The sequence below is a fragment of the Candoia aspera genome, chromosome 4, assembly GCF_035149785.1.
Source record: "Candoia aspera isolate rCanAsp1 chromosome 4, rCanAsp1.hap2, whole genome shotgun sequence".
Classification (NCBI taxonomy): domain Eukaryota; kingdom Metazoa; phylum Chordata; class Lepidosauria; order Squamata; family Boidae; genus Candoia; species Candoia aspera.
Window position 1 is genome coordinate 111986844 of NC_086156.1, and position 22088 is coordinate 112008931.

At 41.9% G+C, this 22088-nt stretch overlaps 1 gene segment (V, D, J or C); it reads left to right on the plus strand.

Moving 5' to 3' along the window:
* Window positions 1-129: 129 nt before the first annotated feature.
* Window positions 130-2849, plus strand: LOC134495866 (Ig heavy chain V region 3-like; the record flags this gene model as incomplete). The annotated part of the segment is given in 2 exon segments: window positions 130-175; window positions 2503-2849. Coding segments are annotated over 2 exon segments (393 nt in total), but the record flags the coding sequence as incomplete, so codon positions are not given.
* Between the last annotated feature and the right edge of the window lie 19239 nt (window positions 2850-22088).

Sequence of the window (22088 nt, forward strand, 5' to 3'; positions counted from 1 at the left end):
CTGTGTCTCTTTGAATGGCTGCTTAATTCCTCAGTACTACGCATGTGTTTTCCCCCCTGGATAGGGGCCCCCTCCTGCTCGCCATCAGTACTCATGAGAATTAGCCTCCATTCATTAGACGGAACAAGAATGATCCTGTGGCTAAACTTGGTTTCTTTACTAGCAGTCCTCAGAGGTAATACTACCATCTACACAGAGTTTCTTTCCATTTTAATTCTTGTATACAGTCTAAAAATAAAAAGTCTAGTTTTATGGGCACTCCATATTTATAGAAAAGTCTCCCATATTTTTTCTTTTGAAATCACCTAAGCCAACCCATTCTGTATCTTAAGAAGCCATTACATAATTCTTGTTGGGTGCTTGCCAATCTTAGTGTCAAGAACTTAAATGACACATAAACCATTACTTGTTTTATTTCTCATATCCTGACATTATAGGCTTTCCTGTAAGAACTTGCCCATAATTTCAAAAGAGTTTCAAAGAAATCTGTCATGTGAATGGAGAGAGTGACTCTTTATCCAAAGATATTTGTACATTAAGGGACAATTCTCCCCTCCCCTCCTCTCCTCTCCTCTCCTCTGCTCCCCTCAGTGGAATATACCTTCAAGGAAAACTGGAAGGTCAATGCACCAAGTGCCTCTTTTTTTTCCGGAGGACCCTATACTCAGTTACTGCTTCTGCTTTAACTGAACCATACAAAACAGCCAAAAATGGTCCAGCGTATGTAGAGATGGAATTTGCCTAGGAAAAATGGAATAAAATTGGAAGAAATAAAGAAAACTAAAAAGAGGATAAAATTATGTTTTCCTCTAAGTCTCATCTTTAGCAAAATCTTTTGCAAATGAATGGTAGAAGAAGCACAAGAGGTGCTAAGAATTATTCTCCTATCAGAGAGAATAGAGAACTGGTACAGAGCAGATTTTGACCAATGATAAGCCCTTCCATCCCGCTCTGCCTGGAGTAAAAGGAGGGCGAGGGAAGAACGAGGGGGACCTGCTTCAATCTGGCTGGAACAGCCTCTTTTGGTTGGAGGTCTGCAGAGAGGGTCTGGCTCCCCACCAGTTAGGGATGGTTTGAACTAGACGACCGAGATGGTCCTTCCCAACTCGTTTTTACATGATTTCATGATATTTAGGAGAAAAAATAAGAATACACGACCTGAAGAAAATACAATATCTCATAGAATAACCCATCAAAAGTAATTTCCTATCATATAACAAAAAAGCAGCTTTGGATTTCTCCCTGGACCGGCTTAAGTTCCCTGGAACTCTTTCATTTCTTCTGAGAAATGAAAGAAATTACCATTTTTCAATACAAGAATCTCCTGGGAAAGTTATGGAGATGCCTCCCCTCCTCAGGTTTTCCACCAGGGGGCAGTGTTGCCACACGGAATGTGTGAGGTGGGGGTGGGGGTGGGGGAGGGGGACAAAGGAAGGGTCTACAGGCCTTGTCTCACTTCGGAGGGATCATTATATTTACTCACATTTTCCTAAGAGATCATTGAAGGCAATTCAGAGATATTTAACATCCCAGGAGATTTCATTCCTCACCATGAAGCCACATGTGAGTTGAGAACAGATGTGCTTTCCTAAATATAGAACAAACTGAATTGTGTGGAAAATGCAAAATCATTTATTTGTGTTTCTCATTCCACGGACTAAGTGTAGGATAGGGAGTTTTATTAGTATTTTTATGAATCAACTCTGGGCAGCTAATAACCCATAAGAAGACCATACAAAATGGGAACCGACCCCCCCCCCCCCATATACCGTATGTAATCCATAGAGTTGCCGAATAAAAAAAACCAAACTAATCAGGAACACTGTACAGGCTTCCAATACATTTTTTTTTTCTTTAATTCCAACTTTCAGACTTGGATGTTTATGTAAAATTCAAATGTAGCTTATAAATTGGTCCTTATGGCTTGGTCTTCATTCACTTATTTTGGGGGTCTTCCAAAGAACGTGGTCAAGGGAACAACTGTGGAGCAACCATCCTGAACTCCGATCTGCCATCCTTTCCATGTCCGGGCTCTAACGAGGCTATTTAAGGAAATTTCACGGCATGATTTCTTCCTATCACCTTAAAACCCTTAGTTGAATTGAGGAGGGTCTGTCAGATCTTGCTTTAATTATTCCAGTCTAAACTGCCCTTTCTCCTATGTCCTGTATGTGAAAGGTGTGTTGAAAGACATCTATACCTCAATGCCCCGAGGGGCTCTTTTATGCTGAGCTATATGTAAATCGGGCCACAATTTCCCCTTTAAAGGAGCCCCAGGGTGTCTCTTTTCGGGCTACCCCCACCAAAACAAAGTTCCTGCAGTCTCCCAAACCCTCACCTGTCAATTCTCCTCCAATCATTAGAGGGAGCAAAAATGATTCTGTGGCTGAACTTGGTGTCCTTCCTAGCAGTCCTCAGAGGTAACTGTTTCTATCATATTCAGGTCCTTTCCATCTTAATACTTGTATACAGGAGAACTCATTGCAATAACTTTAATTTTAGGTGTCCAATCTGCAGCCCAGTTGGTGGAGTCTGGAGGGGACATGAGAAGGCCTGGGGAGTCCCTCCGTCTCTTCTGCCAAGCCTCTGGGTTCACCTTCAGTGACTACAGCATGTACTGGGTGCGACAGGCCCCAGGGAAAGGGCTGGAATGGGTGGCTTACATAAGGCATGATTCCAGTACTATTAACTACTCGGAAAACGTCAAGGGACGCTTCACCATCTCCAGGGACAACTCCAAAAGCCAACTCTATCTGCAGATGAACAGCCTGAAGCCGGAGGACTCGGCAGTCTATTACTGTATGGGAGACACAGTGGGAGGAAGTGAGTCTGAAGCCTGGCAAAAACCTTCCCTTCCTCAGAGCCGCTCTGCAAGTCAGCTCAGCCCCAGAAGGCTGGATTTTCCCTGGAGGCTTGAGAGGAACCTGAGAAAGCTGCCTGAGTGCCAAGAGAAAGTAAGAACAGAACTTGGCCTGGGAATTGTGGGAGCTGTTTTCCGTTTGGATAGAAAGGAAATGGTAAATCTCAGTACCCTCCTGAAAGACAGCAGAGGGAAATTGTTCTCAAGTTCTGCTCTCAAAAAGTATCAGGAAATACAGAATTGATTCAGTAATTAGAACTCTTCATACTTTTATTGGTTTTGAATTTCAACCCTCATTGACTCTTTCTTGAAACGCAGATCTTCCCCTCTGCCTCTTTGGGTGCATTTATTTCTCTGTCTTTATATCCTCTCTCCCTTTTTCCATAGATGTACTACATATATGTACACACACACAGACAGACACACATGAATGCATGTACAGACATATAGGCATTTGAAAGTTTAAATACGTTTACAATCATTTCCTCTGCTAGCAGTCGAAATGTAGTAATAAATTCAGGATGCTGCAAGGCCTGCAAGAGTGTGGTGTGGAGTGACACCAAGGAAGGGGGCAGAAGTCAGAAAACAAGGCCTAAAAACTTTCTGCCAAGGGTAGCCTAATTGCGGTCGTGTTATAATACTTAGAATAGCAAAGGAACATAGATCGGGGGTTTCAGATCAGTTCCGGGGAAAGTCATGTTCTAGGTGGTTCAGGAAAATTGCCTCCCCACCTGCCGCCCTCCCCAGTAAATTCTGGATGGGAGAAAGGTTGGAATCGCTCAGCCTCTTTGCTCAACAGGGAAATTAAATGGAAAATAAATATTGAAATAACTCCTATGGTGTCACCTTGTAATTTTTGATACTTGATTTATGAAAATCAACACCAGAACTTCCACATGGGAATGCTAGGTCTTATTTATAAAATGTAACCTTGCTCTATATCTTAGGTAAGAAATATTGAACACGCCTGTCTTCAACAACCCTCCAAATTGATTCAGTCACAGAAGGTTGAGTTTGTGTAGTTAGAATGAGCAGCAGCAAATCTCCACAGTATGAAGTGAGAGCCCACAGCTGATCTTGGAAGATCTGGTGGGTAATGTGGTTTCATAAGGAATCAAGATCTCTCTCTTCCTCCTTACTTTCTGCCCCAAATGCTCCTTTTCCCGCCATACAGATTTCCCTCCTCAAGCAAGGCCAAAGGTGAAAATGGAACAGGAAGCACCCAGCTGTTCTGACAAAAGATCCCTTTCAGACATGGCCAGAGATCTTTCACATAAAATGACCCATTCAGGTGAACATTCTTCCCAGGCCAAAGAGATCTCCACAAAAGATTCCTTCTCCAGAAAGTTCACAATCCAAACTAGCAGCGCCAAACATGAAGAGGTCACAGCTCGGCAGGAAGCCAAACTGCCCCAAGCAAAGGGAACCCCGACCCAGCAGGGGCCCCACCACAGAGCGCCCCCCCTCTGAACGCCGGGGAATTGCTCCTTCCCAGAATTCCTAGAGAGCGCCCCCTTTCCATCCACCGGCTAAGTGCGCTTGCACGGAGATTGCTAGAGGGCGGAAAGACTTTCACATAAGAACCGCAAAGCTTGTCCACATAAAGGTCTGGAAGGAAATTCCAGACTGTGGCAACTGCCGTTGTTCTACCAGATCTTTGAAAATCAGCTTTCAACCTGTTCACACAACGGCCTGAGCATTTTTTATTCCCAGCTCTGAATGAAGATGACGAGATTTCCTTCCAACAATGGTTAGAACTTCGGAAGGGGAGATGAAGGGAATCTCAGGGCAGTGGAATATACTTGGCCGTTTTTAAAAAGCTAAAATTTAAGCTGAGGTAGAAATATGGATTCCTTACCGACAATTGTTCCTTGAGATATTTTGCAGTTCAATCCCCTTTGGTTCTCAATATCGCCACCACTCCCCAGTTTAGTTCTTTTCTACTTGTTGCTCTTTTCTTGTTCCCTCCACATCAATATAGAGGAAGTCCTCCTTTAACGACGGATTGCTTAATGACCGTTCAAAGCAATGAGGGCCTTGGAAAGGCTTCTTTCCATTTTAATTCTTGTATGCAGGACAGCTTATTAAAACAAGTTGTTTTTTTTAGGAGTTCAGTCTGTTGTCCAGTTGGTGGAGTCTGAAGGGGACCTGATAAGGGCTGGAGAGTCCCTCCGTCTCTCCTGCCAAGCCTCCGGCTTTGACTTCAGATGCTCCTACATGCACTGGCTGAGAGAGGACCCTGGGAAAGCACTGGAATGGATTGCAATGGTAGATTACGATGGAGAAACCTACTACTTGGACAAAGTCAAGGGATGCACCACCATCTCCAGGGACGATTCCCGCAGCCAGCTGTATCTGCAAATGAGCAGCCTGAAGACAGAGGACACGGCAGTCTATTACTGTGCAGGAGACACAGTGAGAGGAACTGAGTCTGAAGCCTGAAAAAAACCGTCCCTTCTGTAGAGCCGCTATCCAATTTGATTCAATCAATAGTATAGCGTAAAAGTAATATTACAGAGTATAGCAAAGTAATAATAGGTAACACTGTATGATATTGTCTCTTTAGTAATATAGGCTATAAGCTAGGATATTAATCTATAGCCCTGGAGAACACTGACATAGAAATTTGTAAGTTTCACTTTTGTATTTAGATATGTTTTGTTTCTTTCCTTAGAATAAAACATCACCCCACCTCTTATAGGGAGAGCCAGGCAGGTCTAGTGGTTAAGGAAACGGGCTAGAATCCAGGAGGACGTGAGTTCTCGCCCCGCCTGAGGCCTGAAAGCCAGCTGGGTGACCGTGGGCCAGTCGCTATCTCTCAGCCCAACCCGCCTCACAGGGTTGCAGTTGTAGGGAGAATGGGAGGAGGAGGGAGTATTTGGTAAGATCACTGCCAGAGTTATTAATAAAAAAATAAAATAAAAATAAAGGCAGGACAGGAAATGAATGAATGAAATGAATTAATACAAAAACTCCAATTGTCATAGGTTCTGCTGCTCTGGGGGGATCTTTTGAGCCTGAGGCAATCAAATTGGGCCTAGTTTAAAAAGATCCCATGACAGGTACAAGAAGGAAATATTAGGGCAAGAGAATGTACTAGGAAGCTTATATATATAAATGTTATAGTTTCTTGAGAGGTACAAATAGGGACTCATTAACTACATTTCTTCCTTGATCAATATTTCAGTTCATTTCCCATTTGGTTCTCCGAATACCGCCATCTCTCCTCAGTTAAATTCTTGATTGTTCTGAGATGTTTCCATCCATTCAAATTCATATGTAAAAGCTGTGTGCAAAGAAATCAAACCCCAATGGCCTGAGGGGCGCTTTTATCCAGAGCGATACGTAAATCAGGACACCATTTGCCCTTTAAAGGAGCCCCACGGTTTCCCCTTCATGCTACCCCCACCAGCACAAAGGTTGCGCTCTTTCCTGAATCCTGTCCTGTATTTCCCCTTTGTTCATTAGCAGGGGCAAAAATGATCCTGTGGCTAAACCTGGTGTCCTTAGTAGTAATCCTCAGAGGTAATTCTGACCTCTCTAGAGAATTTGCTTCAATTTGCTGTTCTTGTATACAGGAGGTTTCACCCAAACACGTTTCTTTGTAGGTGTCCAGTCTGAGGGCCAGTTGGTGGAGTCTGGAGGGGATGTGAGGAGGCCTGGAGAGTCCCTTCGTCTCTCCTGCAAAGCCTCTGGGTTCAGCTTCTGCAGCTATGGAATGAACTGGGTGAAACAGGCCCCCTCAAATAAACCAACTTTATATTCCTTCCCTTTATGTTTAACAATCTTGACCTTTAGTCTCTTTAATTTTGGGGTAAACTTTTTATTCGTTAAAATAGAATACAAAATCATAAAACATTGTCATGTATATAACATTCTAGAATACACCTAACACCACGTATACACATATAAACAAGAAAGACAATAACAATAACCACATACTAAAACATGGTTTCTGACTTTTGTAGCTATAGATCTACAAATAGTTATCTTTGTAAGGCTCTTATGCTAAATATGGCAACCAATATTAGATTGTATACAGGTAATCTAATATCGGTTGCCAGATTTCTTTAAATCTCGTAATATTTTTTTCTTTTATTAAAATTGTTAATTTTACCATGTCTGCTAGCTCCAATATTTTCATCACCCACTCCTCTATTGTTGGTATATTTTCCTTTTTCCAATATTGTGCATACATAAACCCAGCTACTTTGATCATATATTATAAATAATTACCATATTTTCTCTCTTAATCCACTTCCATTATACCTAAGAAAAATAATTCTGTTTTTTTGTTACAATTTCTATCTTAAGAATTTTCTGAATCATGCTAAATATTTGTTCCCAGATGTTTTCTTCTTTTTTACAGGTCCACAATAAATGGTAAAATGTTCTGTCCTTTTGTGAACGTTTTACAACAAATATTAGAAACACTTTTATAGAATTTTGCGAATTTCTGTGGGGTTAGGTACCATCTGTAAATCATTTTATACAAGTTCTCCTTTAAATGATAACACAAATAAATATTAATCCCTTTGTCCACATTTTCCCCCAGTTCTCTAACAAAATATTATATCCAAAATTTCTTGCCCAATTAATCATACACTCTTTAATTTGTTCATCTTCTTGATTTAATTCTAGTAACATTTTCTACATCTTTGTCATAATATGCTCATTATTTATATATAACTGTTTTTCGATCTCGTTTTTTCTTTTTAAAATTTATATATTTTTTAACTCATTTAAATAATTCATTTAACTTCATATATGTGAACCAATGACACCGGTGTCCTTCTCCTTCTATTTCTTCTCTTGTTTTTAGCATAGGTGTATCTTGTTCATATTTGATTATATCTTTTTATATTAACCAATTTATCTAATCCTCTGAACTTTCCCTCCTTGCAAAAGCTTCTTGTGGAGATATCCACACTGGTATTTTTTGTAATAATCTACTGTTATATTTATCCCAAGCCCTCAATAATACTTTTCTAATAGTATCATTTCTCAATTCTTTGTTCATTTTTACTTTTTCAGTCCAAATAGATGCAGCCACCCACATCTGAGTTCATGTCCCTCTCGCTGTAGAAGGTTTGGATTTTCTAACGTTAACCATTCTCTTATCCACAGAAAGCAACAGGCTTCAAAGTACAATTTAAGATCTGGTAAGCCCAACCCTCCTCTTTCTTTAGCATCTTGCAATAATTTTAATTGAATTCCCTTCTTTTTCCTTGCAAAATAAAATCTGAGATATCTTTTTGCCATACTTTAAATATTTTTTCATTGATTAGGATTGGTAATGTTTGGAAAAGAAATAGCATCTTTGGTAATACATCCATGTTGATTACGGATATCTTTCCAAGCAAAGATAGTTGTAATTTTCCGCTTCTTTCCATATCAATTTTTATTTCCTTCCAAATTTTCACACAATTCGTTTGAAATAATATATTATTATTTGTTGATAATATTACTCTGAACTATCTAATCTTTTTTTCTATTATAAAACCTTATTTAGTTATTGAAGTTTCTTGTTTTTGAGTCATGTTTTCACTCAACATTTTCGTTTTTTGTTTATTTACCTTAAATCCTGCCACTACAAATTCCTTTAATTTCTTCAACAAATGTTCTATATAATCTAGGGGATTTTGTAATAGGAATACTAGGTAATCTTCAAATGCTTTTAATTTATAAATCTGTTTTTTTCTAATTTTTACACCTTTTATTTGACCGTCCCCTCTTATATCTCTATTCAGGACTTCTAGGACTAGAATAAATAAGAGAGGTGATAGGGGGCATCCCTGTCTCGTTCCTCTTTCTATTTTGCAATTATCTGTCAATTCGTCATTCACTATAATCTTAGGACTTTGTGTTGAGTATCTTGCTTCAATCCCTTTCACAAATGATTTCCCAAATTTCATTTTCTCTAAAACTTTAATCATAAAACACCAGGTCAAATTGTCAAATGCTTTTTCAGCATCTTAAAATATTGAAGCTATTTGGCATTCGTTATGATGTTGTCCATATTCCAAAATGTATTTTCCCTGATTTTAATAATCATTTTATTCTCCCTATCTTTCCTTATTTTATAAGCCAGCCATTTTCCTGGTTTATTAGCAAATTCAAAGTGTCTTTGTTTTGCATACCTTAATTTCATTTCTATTTCCTTTGTTGTCAGCAGCGAAATTTGTTGCTGTAATAATGTTTTTATTACACAGCCCTAATTCATACAAGCCCTGATTCGTTCCCCACCTCTCTCACTGGACCTGTTTTGGTCTTCCGGAGCTCAGTAATTTCTTCCTACCTCCCTTTCCCGATTAGAATACAGGCATCTCCTTGGAGGGTTAAGCCTTCTGCCTCATCTTCTCCAGTTTTCCACTAGGGGGCACTCTTGGTCTGCAAAATCCCCCTGAATATGGAGCCTGTAGAAAGGGTGTATTCAGAGGGGATGACACTTCTGAGGCTGATCATTTCCACCATTTTTGGATGAAAACTCACTGCAATTACAGCTCCCTCTACAAGAGAAAAAAATACAATAATTATAAATTTTTCCTATGGGGAAGGTTCTGATAATTAATTCCAAACTCTTATTTCCGATCCATCTGTACCCTTAGACCATCTGTAACGATCACCAATTTTACACTAGTGAGCACTGGGTGTCCTTTCAAAGGTGCCATCTGTGGCTTGAGGAAAATGATGGCAATTCCCTTTTCTCCCAGAGGGCTAAACCTGCTGGAGACTGCTGTGTTGTGGCCTCCTCATGAGGAGCCACTGTCTGGAGGACATGTGGGTGATCTCAAGTCATCTTCTCCTTATCCAGAGAGGAATTATGAAGAGTCGGTCTACACGCCCACTATTCACTCCACTCTGGTCCTCAGTTCACCATCTCTTCCCCGGAAGTTCCCACACACTTTTACCTCCCCTAATCTCCCAATCTGCCTTGCCTGTTAGGACAAAAGAATAAGTGTCTCCAGATAGGAAAAAGTCCTTTGGAAAACCTAATGTATATCTGACTGGGGGATACAATGTATTTCACCAAGATCTAATTCATTATAAAATTAACCTTTGTGTTTCTGTGTCCATTTTCCAGCCATCTACAATACAGCATAGCAGGTGGAATGAAAGGACAAAGATAAATGCAATCCTTTTGCTCCAGTTTGTTTCCTCTACTTCCGTAACAGAGGGATTTATTTTGTGTATATTCTACCTGAGAAGAAGAAATCAGCCCTCTAGTGAGACCTTTAGGACTCTTTTGTTATAGGTGTCCAATCAGAAAGTTTAGTGCAGGGAAATGGAAAATTATTAATATGGCCTGAAGATTCCAATTTCAACTTCACTCTTTGCAATGTGATCGGGGTGAGCCTGGACTCAGATAAAATCCTGGAATGAGATATCATCATCCAATATCCTGGAAGCAGGTAGGAAATCAAACTTTTAATTAATTGTTCTAAAGATCTAAACTGTGCAATACACATTCCATATGTGAGAGGGGGGAAAAGCAGGGGTTCACAGAACCCCTGAATGTGCCTTAAACTTATCTAAAGGAGAAAAAGAGCTGCCTGAAAGGAAGGAGGGGGAGAGTGAAAATGGGTGCTAAAACAGTCATTAGGTTTAGAATTTGTAGCTGATGATAATAGGGGATAACTGGTGCCAGCAAGGTTATGCAACGGGGGAGGGATAGTTGGGATTGTGTAGATTTTCTTGTGAAGTAAGGAGGAAATACAGGCCCTGATATACATCAAAACGATAAAAATTAGCACGGAGTCGAACACATTCTTAAGGATGTAATCAATAACCATACATGTCTCAAGGAGGTGTTGATTACTGTCATCACATATCTGTTTTTCCTCTTCCTGACAAAAAGGCAGTCACGGTTATCTTGACCTTTTGTAAATTAAACTAGGATCTGGTGAGCCATCCGAGTCAAAAACAACGATAAGGATTTCAGGAACATCCTGACATCCCGCTGGCATTGTAAATTTGTAAATCAAAGTGGCTACTTCAAGGTAACAGAAAGAATGTGAGCTGAACCTTCAAAGGAGGAGGATGACAGGCAAGGAGGGTATAAAGGTATAGTGTTAACTTCGTTCAGGGTTCCTTCTTGCAAGGAGGAACCCGCCTTTGCAAACGCGTTACAAATAAACTCTTTTCTCTGCATCATCGAACCTTGTGGATTGGAATTCTTCTGGGAGGTTTTTCCCGCTGACACATATATTCAGGAATTATCTGCCTGAGAGGCAGTGATTCATCAAAGTGTCCAGACTACCAAGGCCATCTACCAAGAAGCTCTGCTTCTCTTTTATCCTGAAGGGTATGTTAATGCAGAGACACCCTTCCTCTTTATATGCCTCCTTCACCTCCCTCCTCTAGCTGTAGCTAGAGGTCCAGAGCCAGACTGCCTGGAACTTCTTCTCTGACACACTGAGAAAGGAACATGAGCCTTTTGCTCCAACTCATTTCCCTTTTAGCAGCCTTCCAAGGTAATGGTTCTTCCATCGAGAGATGGAAGCTAAAAGGCTCTTATATGCTAGAAATTAATGGACTGGAGCAAGATGGATAAAGTCTGCATTTCAATATTCCCTTTCCAGATGTCCAAATGGAGCTGAGGCAGGTGGAATCTGGAGGGGATATAAAAAGGCCTGGAGAATCCCTCCATCTCTCCTGCCAAGCTTCGGGCTTCACGTTCAGCAGCAATGAGATGAGCTGGGTGAGACAGTCTCCAGGAAAGGACTGGAATGGGTTGGGAGGATAGAGGATGAATTAAATTGAAGGTGTGGGGAACCTGTCCATCCACAGTCAGAAGGAGGGAGCAATGGCACAAAGAGAGCACACTACAAGGTCTGACAATGGCTGAAATAAGACCTGCGGTTGTAACTGTGACTTGCCTCCTTCTTCTGCTGCTTAAATAGGCTAAAGCAGAGATTAAACAGCAGTGGTCCTAGATGCAATGAAGGAGGGATAAAGAGGCTCTTAAAAGGATAGAAACAGTTGTCTCAATAGTAATTTAATATATAGCAAATAAGAAAGGGTAATGTTTTATGCTATGTCTCATGCTAGTGACCGCCATACTTAGCCAATGAAGTTAAAGGGAGATGATAAAGAAGTCAGTGTAAAAAATTATTCCCCTGCAAAATGCCACAAACGTCAGAAAGGAGAGGAGAGGAGAGGAGAGGAGAAGAGCTAACTGCCAATCCTTTTTTCTTTGAGGAAACCCAGGATGGATGAAAGACGCGTCACTGGCTAAAACAATCTTGGTCTTCTTTTGACCGATTGATCATTCTGAAATTAAATCAAGGACAAAAAGTTAACTTACTGTCATAGATGCAACGGATGGAAAGCAATGATAAGGAGGAAGATTACCCTTTATTGCAAGCATCGATCATCATGTTCCAGTTCATAGAAGGAAGAGGGATGAAGGAAAGGTGAGGGGTGTTGCCTGCGGAGTGGGAAATTCCAAGGGTCTGACTCGCTGGGGGGTTCCTTTGGCCTCAAGGGGTTCAAATCAGGTTTAATCCTTGCTAAGGAAAGGAGGAAGGATGACACACAGTATTTTCAAAAGGGGAAGGAGGGGACGTGAGAAGGCCTGGAGGGTCCCTCCGTCTCTCCTGCCAAGCCTCCGGATTCAGCTTCAGCAGCTCTTGGATGAGCTGGGTGAGACAGTCCCTTGGAAAAGGGCTGGAATGGGTGGCTTACATAACCTCTGGTTCCGGTACTTCCTACCCGGACAAAGTGAAGGGACGCTTCACCATCTCCAGGGACAACTCCAAAAGCCAAGTCTATCTGCAGATGGACAGTCTGAAACTGGAGGACTCGGCAGTCTATTACTGTGTGAGAGACACAGTGAGAGGAAGTGAGTCTGAAGCCTGGCAAAAAACTTCCATTCCTCTGAGCTGCTCTGCCAGTCAGCTCAGCCCCAGAAGGCTGGATTTTCCCCCAAGACTTGGGAGGGACCTGAGAAAGCTGCCTGAGTGCCAAGAGGAAGGAAGAGCTGATCTTGGCCTGGGCATTCTGGGATCTGTTCTCCTTTTGGATAGGAATAAAATGGCAAATCTCAGTACAGAATATACATTGAATAGTGTCTTTTCTTTTTTTTAATCCTCCTTAAAGACAGCAAAGGGAAATTGTTCTCGAGTTCTGCTCTCAAAAAGTATCAGGAAGTACAGAATTGATTCAGTAATTAGAACTCTTCATTCTTTTATTGGTCTTGAAGTTCAACCCTCATTTACTCTTTCTTGAGATGCAGATCTTCCCCTCTCCCTCTTTGGGTGCATTTGTTTCTGAGTCTATATATCCTCTCTCCCTCTCTCCATAGATGTACTACATATATGTACACACAAAAAGACACACACACATGAACGCATGCACACACATATAGGCATTTGAAAGTTTAAAAATGTTTAAAGTCATTTTCCTCTGCTAGCAGTCGAAATGTAGTAATAAAATAAGGATGCTGCAAGGCCTGCAAGAGTTTCGTGTGGTGTGACACCAAGGAAGGGGGCAGAAGGCAGAAAATAAGGCCAAAATCAGTATCCTCCCTGTACAGAAAATGCAATCATTCCTAGAATAAGACTTCAAAAGGAATTTTCTATCCTGTAAGAAAAGAGCATATTTAGATCTTTCCCTAGACCTGCTTAGACCTCCTGGAGCAGCTTCATTGCTTCTCAGCCTCACTTCCCCTCCTGGAATGTCAGAATCTCCTTGGACAATCAGGCAGATGCCGCCCCTCCTCACCCTCCCCAGCAGGGGGCAGTGGTGTCACCCTGAGTCCCATTGCCCGTGTGTGGGGAGGGGGTGGGGTGTAGGGAAGTAACAGAAGTGGCATTAGATATTCTCTCATTTTGGAGCCATTCTTGTTTCTTTCTGTTATTTCCATATGTGTTCACTGAAAAGGTCTCAAGAGAATGTCCCATCTCAGGAGGCAACAGTCCTCACCATGAAGCCATGTCTGAGTCGACAACAGAAGTGCTTTGCTAAATATAGAGCAACTGAATCTTTTGGGGAATATAAAGTGATTTATTAGAATTTCTCAGCTCACAGAGAGACTGTACTTGCTGGCATTTTTATTAGTATATGGCATTGGTATTACTATTGCTATATTATTATTATTATTATTATTATTATTATTTCAATTTGTATGGCTGCCCATTTTTCCAAATTTACTCTGGGGAACTAGCAACTGATAAAAACACAACTCAAAATACCAACCCAAAACCAAGGTAAAGGTAAAGGTTTCCCTTGACATTAAGTCCAGTTGAGTCCGACTCTAGGGGGCGGTGCGCATCTCCGTTTCAAAGCCGAAGAGCTGGCGTTTGTCTGTAGACACTTCCGTGGTGATGTGGCTGGCATGACTAAATGGAATGCCGTGACCTGCCCACCGAAGCGGTACCTCTTCATCAACTCACACTGGCTTCTTTTCAAACTGCTAGGTTGGCAAGAGCTGGGACTAGCAATGGGAGCTCACCCTGTCATGCGGATTCTAACCGCCAACCTTCTGATCAGCAAGCTCAGCAGCTCAGTGGTTTAACCGCATCCCCACAAAGCAATATTTTAAATTCATACAACTGCCAACTTAAGAACCCATCTAATAGGCCAAATACACCCCACAGGCTCGACCTATTCCATTTCTCCCTGTGATTTCTCTCATTAAACTCGGACTTATAAATTGTTCCTCCTGGATTGGTCTGCATTCAGTTCTTCTGGGATTCTTCAAAACGGCATGTTTTATAGGAGGGAAGGTGGAAAAATATTTCCTGAACTGAGATGTGCCATTTTTTGCATGTTCTATCTTCAACATGTCTCTTTCAAACATTCTTAGTGCAAGTTCACTCTCTGTTACCTTGACTTACTTTTGAGAAGTGCTGAAATTTTGCATGCCTCTGTCTTAATTACTCTAATGTAAACCTGCCTTTCCCCTACGTACTCACAGGAAAAATACAAACAAAATCTTCCCTTTGCTTTTCATAGGACTGGAAAGTTATTTCAAAAATCACCAGTGTCAGATGTGTGCAAGGAAATCCATGAGAACAATGCCCTGAGGGGCCCTTTTATCAGAAGTAATATGTAAATCGAGGCACAATTTCCTCCTTTAAAGGAGCCCCATGGTTTCCCTTGACAGGCGACACCCACCAACACAGAGTTTGTGCCCTTTCCTTTATCCTCTCCTGTCAATTCCATCCATTCCTTCAAGGGAGCAAAAATGATCCTCTGGGTAAACTTGGTGTCCTTCCTAGCAGTCCTCAGAGGTAAAGTTTCCTCCCTCTTCAGGATCTTTCCATTTTCCTTTTTTTACATAGGAGAGCTCATTGATTTTTTTTTTTTGTTTTTTAATAGGAGTTCAGTCAGAGTCCAGTTGGTGGAGTCTGGAGGAGACGTGAGAAGGCCCGGAGAGTCCCTTCGCCTCTCCTGCCAAGCCTCCGGATTCGACTTCAGCAGCTATGAGATGAGCTGTGTGAGACAGGCCCCTGGAAAAGGACTGGAATGAGTGTCTAGCATATTTCCAAAGTTGCTTGGCTCTACCACTTTCTATTCAGACAAAGTCAAGGGACACTTCACCACCTCCAGGGACAACTCCAAAAGCCAAGTCTATCTGCAGATGAACAGCCTGAAACCGGAGGACCCGGCTGTCTATTACTGTGCAGGAGACACAGTGGGAGGAAGTGAATCTCTAGCCAAGCAAGAACCTTCCCTTCCTCAGAGCAGCTCTCCAAGTTCATTCAATCACAGAAGGTTGAATGTCCGTATTCAGACTGAGAAGCAGCAGATTCCTGTCCATCGTAGCAAGTGGGAATACAGACCTGATCTTGGAATTATCACTGTGGAACCTGGTTAGCAGTTTCGTAGGGGAGACCAAGGAAAATTCAGACAGTAGAATAAACTGACAGTTTTTAAAAAGTTTAAATTTAGTTTGAGGAAGAAAGGTGATTACCTGCAATTCTTCCTTGTCCAATTAAGCAGTTCAGTCCCCTTTGGTTTTCAGTATCGCCAACTCTCCGCAGTTTTATTCTTTACTACATCTTGCTCCTTTCTCATTCTTTCCACATGAATGTATATCCAATTCCCTTAAACCAGAGGCTCTCTCCCCTTAGCTGCCAATTCTGTCTGCCCAGAGTAAAGCTAGGATGAAGGGAGAACAGCATTGCCTCAACCTTTCCAGAAGAGCCTGTTTTGGTTGGAGGTGTGCAGACAGGATCTGGCTGTGAGGGATGGTTGGTACTCGCTGACACAGATGTGATTCCTAAAATATTCTTCCGTGATTTCATTGGGTTTAGGAATAAAAATAAGAATTCACCCACCCCAGAGAATACAATCTGTCATAGAGGAACACTTGAAAAGGTATTTCTAGTCAGGTAACAGAACAGCAGCTTTGGATGTCTTACTAGACCTGCTTAGATTTCCTGAAGAACCTTAATTAATCAATCAATTAATTAATTAACCTTAATAAAAGGGAGCCAGTTTGATCTAGTGGTGAAGGCTCCAGGCTAGAAACCAGGAGACGGAGAGTTCTAGTCCCACCTTAGGCATGAAAGCCGGCTGGGTGACTTTGGGCCAGTCCCTTTCTCTCAGCTCAACCCACCTCACAGGGTTGTTGTTCTGGGGAAAATAGGAGGAGGAAGGAGTATTAGGTAGGTTCCCTGCCTTGAGTTATTTATAAAAATAATAAAGGCAGGAGAGAAAATAAATTAATAAGTAATAATAATTCATTCTCAGCCTCAGTTACCACCCTGGAAAAGAAGGTAGATGCCTGTCGTCCTCCCCTTTTACAGCAGGGGGCAGTGTTGTCACATTACTTGCATTGCCCATGCATGGGGTGGAGGGGGTTTGGGGAAGTAAATCAAGTGCCTCATTTTGTCTCATTTTGAAGTTACGATTATTTGTGATTATTTAGTGAAGCTATGTGTGAGTGGACCACAGACGTGCTTTGCTAAATATAGGGCAAAGTTAAATTTTTGGAGACTACGAAGTGCCATATGTTTTATTTCTCAGTCCACAGAGAGAGTGCATGTGATAGCATTATGATTAATGGTAGTATTTTTAGTATTAGTATTATTATTTCAATTTGTATGGCTTCCCATTTTGCAGAATCAAGTGTTGGCAGCTAACAACCAATAAACATATAAACCAGTATATAAAATCCATACAACTGCTGAGTTGAAAGCATTCACCTAAAAAAAAAAAAAGACCCCACGGGATCAAGCTATTTCTGCACTGCCTGTAGTTTCCTCAATTCTAGCTTTGCGACTTGGACATGTAAGTGTAAATTCAACTGTGAGTGGCAAATGTTGCCTTATGGCTTGGTCTGCATTCAGCTGTTTTGGGTTCCTTCCAAAGAACATGATCAGGGGAACAACTGTGGAGCAAATGCCCTGGATTCTCATGTGCCATGCTTTTCATGTAAGGTCTCCAACATGGCTATTTAAGTTAATCTCGGTGCATGTTTTCTTTCTCTCACCTTTAAACGTGTTCCGGAACTCCAAAGATCCTTTATCAGATCCTTACTTACTTACTCCAGTGTAAACCTGCTCATTTTTTCTAAATGATAATAACAACAATAATGCCAATTTGTTCCTCTCTTGACTGCTTTTTTTGGTCTAGAATGTTATTTAAAAATCACGTTTACATGGGGTGTGCACAGAAACGTTTACATGAACGCCCTGAGGGGCTCCTTTATCAGAAGTAATATGTAAATTGAGCCACAATTTCCCCTTTAAGGGAGCCCCACGGTTTCCCTTTTCTGGCTACACCCACCAACACAACGTTTGTGCACTTTCCTGAATCCTCACCTGTCAGTTCCCTCCATTCATTCAAGGGAGCAAAATGATCCCCTGGGTAAACTTGGTGTCCTTAGTAGGTAATTGTTTCCTCCCTATTGAGGTTCTTTCCATTTTAATTCTGGCATCCAGGAGAGCTCATTCAAACAACTTTTATCTTAGGTGTCTGTTCAGAGGTCCAGTTGGGGGAGTCTGGAGGGGACGTGAGGAGGCCTGGAGGGTCCCTCCGTCTCTCTTGCCAGGCCTCGGGATTCACCTTCAGCAGCTATGCCGTGCACTGGGTGACACAGTATCCAGGGAAGGACTGGAATGGATTACAGTGATAGGTACATACGCAACCCCAATTAATTATTCGGATAAAGTCAAGGGACGCTTCACCATCTCCAGGGACGACTCCCGCAGCCGGCTGTATCTGCAAATGAACGGCCTGAAGCCAGAGGACACGGCAGCCTATTACTGTGCAGGAGACACAATGAGAGGAGGTGAATCTGAAGCCTGGCAAGAACCTTCCCTTCCTCAGAGCAGCCCTGCAAGTTCCTTCAGTCACAGAAGGTTAAATCTGTGTATTATACCCGAGAAAGTTCAGATAAACCTCCATGAAAGGAAGTGGGAGGCCAGAGCTGATACTGGAAAAAAGTAGTCTGGAATCTGGTTGTGAGGCTCCAGCTGGCTTCCGACTCAGAAAATGAAACTCTTTCTGAATCAGAAGGAGAAAGAGAAACGTATCAAGCAGAAACCGGGAAAGCAAAACCCAGTAATGACTCAGCAGCACGGGAAAAGTTCCGGACGATGATTGGCCAGTCATCGGAGGAGGATTTGAATCCTCCAATCAATGTGCAGGAAAGGTGTGCAGAAAAGCGTGTGAAGGAGAAGGCAGCCTGATTGGCCGCAGAAGGAAATAGGTGCGCAAAGGACAGGCATAAAAGGCAGACACGAGAAGAGCAAGCTGCCGGAGACAACCGGTCCTTTGAGCTCACAGCCCAGTGGAAGAATCCTTACCTGTGTTGGAGATGTCATCTATAGCTGGAGAGGAATCAGCATAAATGTTTCCTATGGTAGAGGACCTGTATCCTGTACCTGCTGCCACAGAGGATCTTCTTCCTGCCAAATCCAGCAACCTCAGCCTTGTGTCCAGCTTCGGGCCTTGCCGCCTCCATTCTGCATGTTCCAGGCACATTCCGAATCTTGTTCGTAGCTGCCAGCTTTGCTCAGAGTCTCCAGTTCAGTTTCATCGTGCTTTGATTATCCAGCATTGTTCAGGAACTTCAGACCTATCTAGTTGTGCTCCAGGTTCTCAACCTTGTTCAGGATCTGCAGTACAGTCCAGTCATGTTTCAAGCTTCCAGCCTAGTCAAGAGCCTGCAGTCCTGCCTAGTCATGTGCCAAGCCCCCAGCCTAGTCCAGAATCTCCAGCCAAGTCCAGCCTTGTTTCACGTCATCAGCCTTGTCCTCAGTCTTCAGCCCAGTGTACCCGGTTCAGCCTGGATTGTCCAGTTCAGTCAAGTCCTGCCTCCAGAGCCAAGCATTGCCCGGTGGTTCCAGATCGGTCTTGCCTAGCTTCCAGGTGCCAGCCTAGTTTGGGTGGTGTTGCAGTTCACAGACACTCATCTCCAGTCCCAGTTGTGACATGTGCCCTATCTTCTTCCGGTCTCCCAGCTTCAGTCAGCGAATCCTGCTTAGCTGCTTTTCCACAGTCTCCTCCTGCAAACTTGCTGGTTCTCCTGTTGTTGCCAGCATGGTCTTAATAGGAACCTGCCTACCTCATTGATCACAAGGACTCACTATTGTAAATAGTTGTATTAATAAAGAGTGTTTTTGATAATAACCCTGTCTGGCCACCTCAGAATCTGAACAGGACACTGGTTAGCTCTTCTTTGGGGGACAAGAAGGAAATACTAGGGTGGGAGAATATACTAGGAAGGTTTTTTTTAAAAAAAATAACTTAAAATTTCATGAGAGGAAAAAATAGGGATTGATTATCTACATTTCTTCCTTGATGAATATTTCAGTTTATTCCCATTTGGTTCTCTGAATACTGTGATGTCTCCTCAGTTAAATTATTTTCTATATGTTGCTCATTCGTCATCCCTTCTATATTAATAGATATTCAATTCCCTTAATCCTGACACTCCCTCCCCACTGCAGGGTAGAGCCAAGAAACCAAAACTTTGGGAATTGCAGAGATCCTCTCCCAGAAGCCTTCTGTGTCTGTAGAGTTTGGACTCTCTTCCTGCCTTGGGGTGGCTTCCTGGCAGTTCCTGCTGCCATCCCCTCTCCACCCAGGGATGCCTCGACCTGCCGTCCTCCCCACTATCTTCGGGGTGGGGGAAAGATTGGAATAACTCAGCCTCTTTTCTCAAGAGGAAAACTGAATGGAAAATGAATATTGAAATAAATCCTATGGTCTCACCTTGTAGTTTTTGATCTGTGATGAAGGAAAATCAGCCCCTCAACTTACACAGGGCATGTTCTTTACCCTAGGTATGAATAATTCAGCATGCTTGTATTGACTCATATAATGATTTGCCGAAAATCTCAAAATTGTTGCAAAGAAATCCATATTATGTGAATGGATGGAGTATCTCCTTTACCAAAATTATATATAATTTTAGGGATGATAGAAGTTTGTTCCTTAATTTTCATATATCTTGCATTCCAGTTTGGGGAATGCAAAGTGACTGATTATCTTTCTCAGCCATTTGGGAAAATGTTGGTTATAAATTGATTTCTTGACTTTATGATGTGTGGACCTTCAACCACTGTGCTATACATATCATTCTTGATTGCTTAGTCTACATCACATGAACATTTATCGGAAAATGCCCAAAGATGCTTTTTGAGTGAGATGAGTGGTAACAAAATTGAAAATATAAATAAAAAAAAAATAAAAACTCTGGTTTCATTGACACTCCATATTTATAGAAAAATCTCTCATACTTTTTCCTTGGAGATCACCTATGACTTCCCATTCTCTCTCTTAAGTAGCTATTAAATAATTCTTGGAAGGTCCTTGTCAATGTTAGTGTCATGATTTGAAATGAGAAATAAACAATTACTTTTTCTATTTCCTCTAATCTTCTGACTCCTATAAGAACTTGCCCATCATATCAAAATAGTTTCAAAGAATTATATCATGTGAATGGAGGGAGTGACCATTTTATCCAACAACATTTGTATATTAAGGGACTCCTCTCCTCTCCTCTCCTCTCCTCTCCTCTCCTCTCCTCTCCTCTCCTCTCCTCTCCTCTCCTCTCCTCTCCTCTCCTCTCTGGAATATACCTTCAAGGAAAGGGGGAAGGTCAATGCACTGAGTGCCTCTTTTATCCTGAGGACTGTATAATCAGTTACTGCTTCTGCTTTAATTCAACCATATGAAATGGCAAAAGGGGTCCGGTGAATGTAGAGATGGAATTTATGTAAAAAAAGTGGAATACAGTTTGCAGAAATAAAGAAAAATAAAAGGAGGATACAGTTATGTTTTCCTCTAAGTCTCATATTTAGCAAAACCACAGTCATCCCCCTTGGATGAATGGTAGAAGATGAACAAGGGATGTACAGAGTTGTGCTCCTATCAGACAGAATACCAAACTCGTATAGAGAAGGTTCTGACCAATGATAAGCCCTTCCGACCCAGTCTGCCTGGCGTAAAACGAGGGCGAGGGAAGAACGAGGGGGACCTGCTTCAATCTGGCTAGAAGAGTCTCTTTTGGTTGGAGGTTCCAGAGAGGGTCTGGCTCCCAACCAGTTAGGGATGGTTTGTACTAGACGACCGAGATGGTCCTTCCCAAGTTCTTTTTACATGATTTCATGATATTTAGGAAAAAAATAAGAATACATGAGCTAAAGAAAATACAATATATCATAGATTAACCCATCAGAAGGATTTTCCTATCATATAAAAAAAGGACAGCTTTGGATTTCTCTTTAGACCAGCTTAAGTTCCCTGGAGCTCTGTCATTTCTTCAGAGCCCTAATTACCATTTCTTAAAGCAAGAATCTCCAAGGAAAGTTAAGAAGATGCCTCCCCTCCTCAGGTTTTCCACCAGGGGGCAGTGTTGCCACACGGAATCGCTTTGCATATGTGTGGGGTGGGGGTGGGGAAGGGGAGCAATGGAAGGGTCTGCAGGCCTTGTCTCACTTCGGAGGCATCATTACATTTACTCTCATTTTCCTGAGAGTCCACTGAAGGCAATTCAAATAAATTTAAAATCCCAAGAGATTAAATTCCTCACAAGGAAGCCACATCTGAGTTGAGAACAGATGTGCTTTGCTAAATATAGAACAAACTGAATTGTTTGGAAAATGCAAAGTCATTTATTTATGTTTCTCAGTCCATGGAATAAGTGTAGGAGAGCGGGTTTTTTGAGTCTTAGTATGAATTAACTCTGGGCAGCTAATAACACATAAGACGACCATAAAAATGTCAACCCAAAAACGCCCCAATATTTGTGACCAGTACGGTTGCT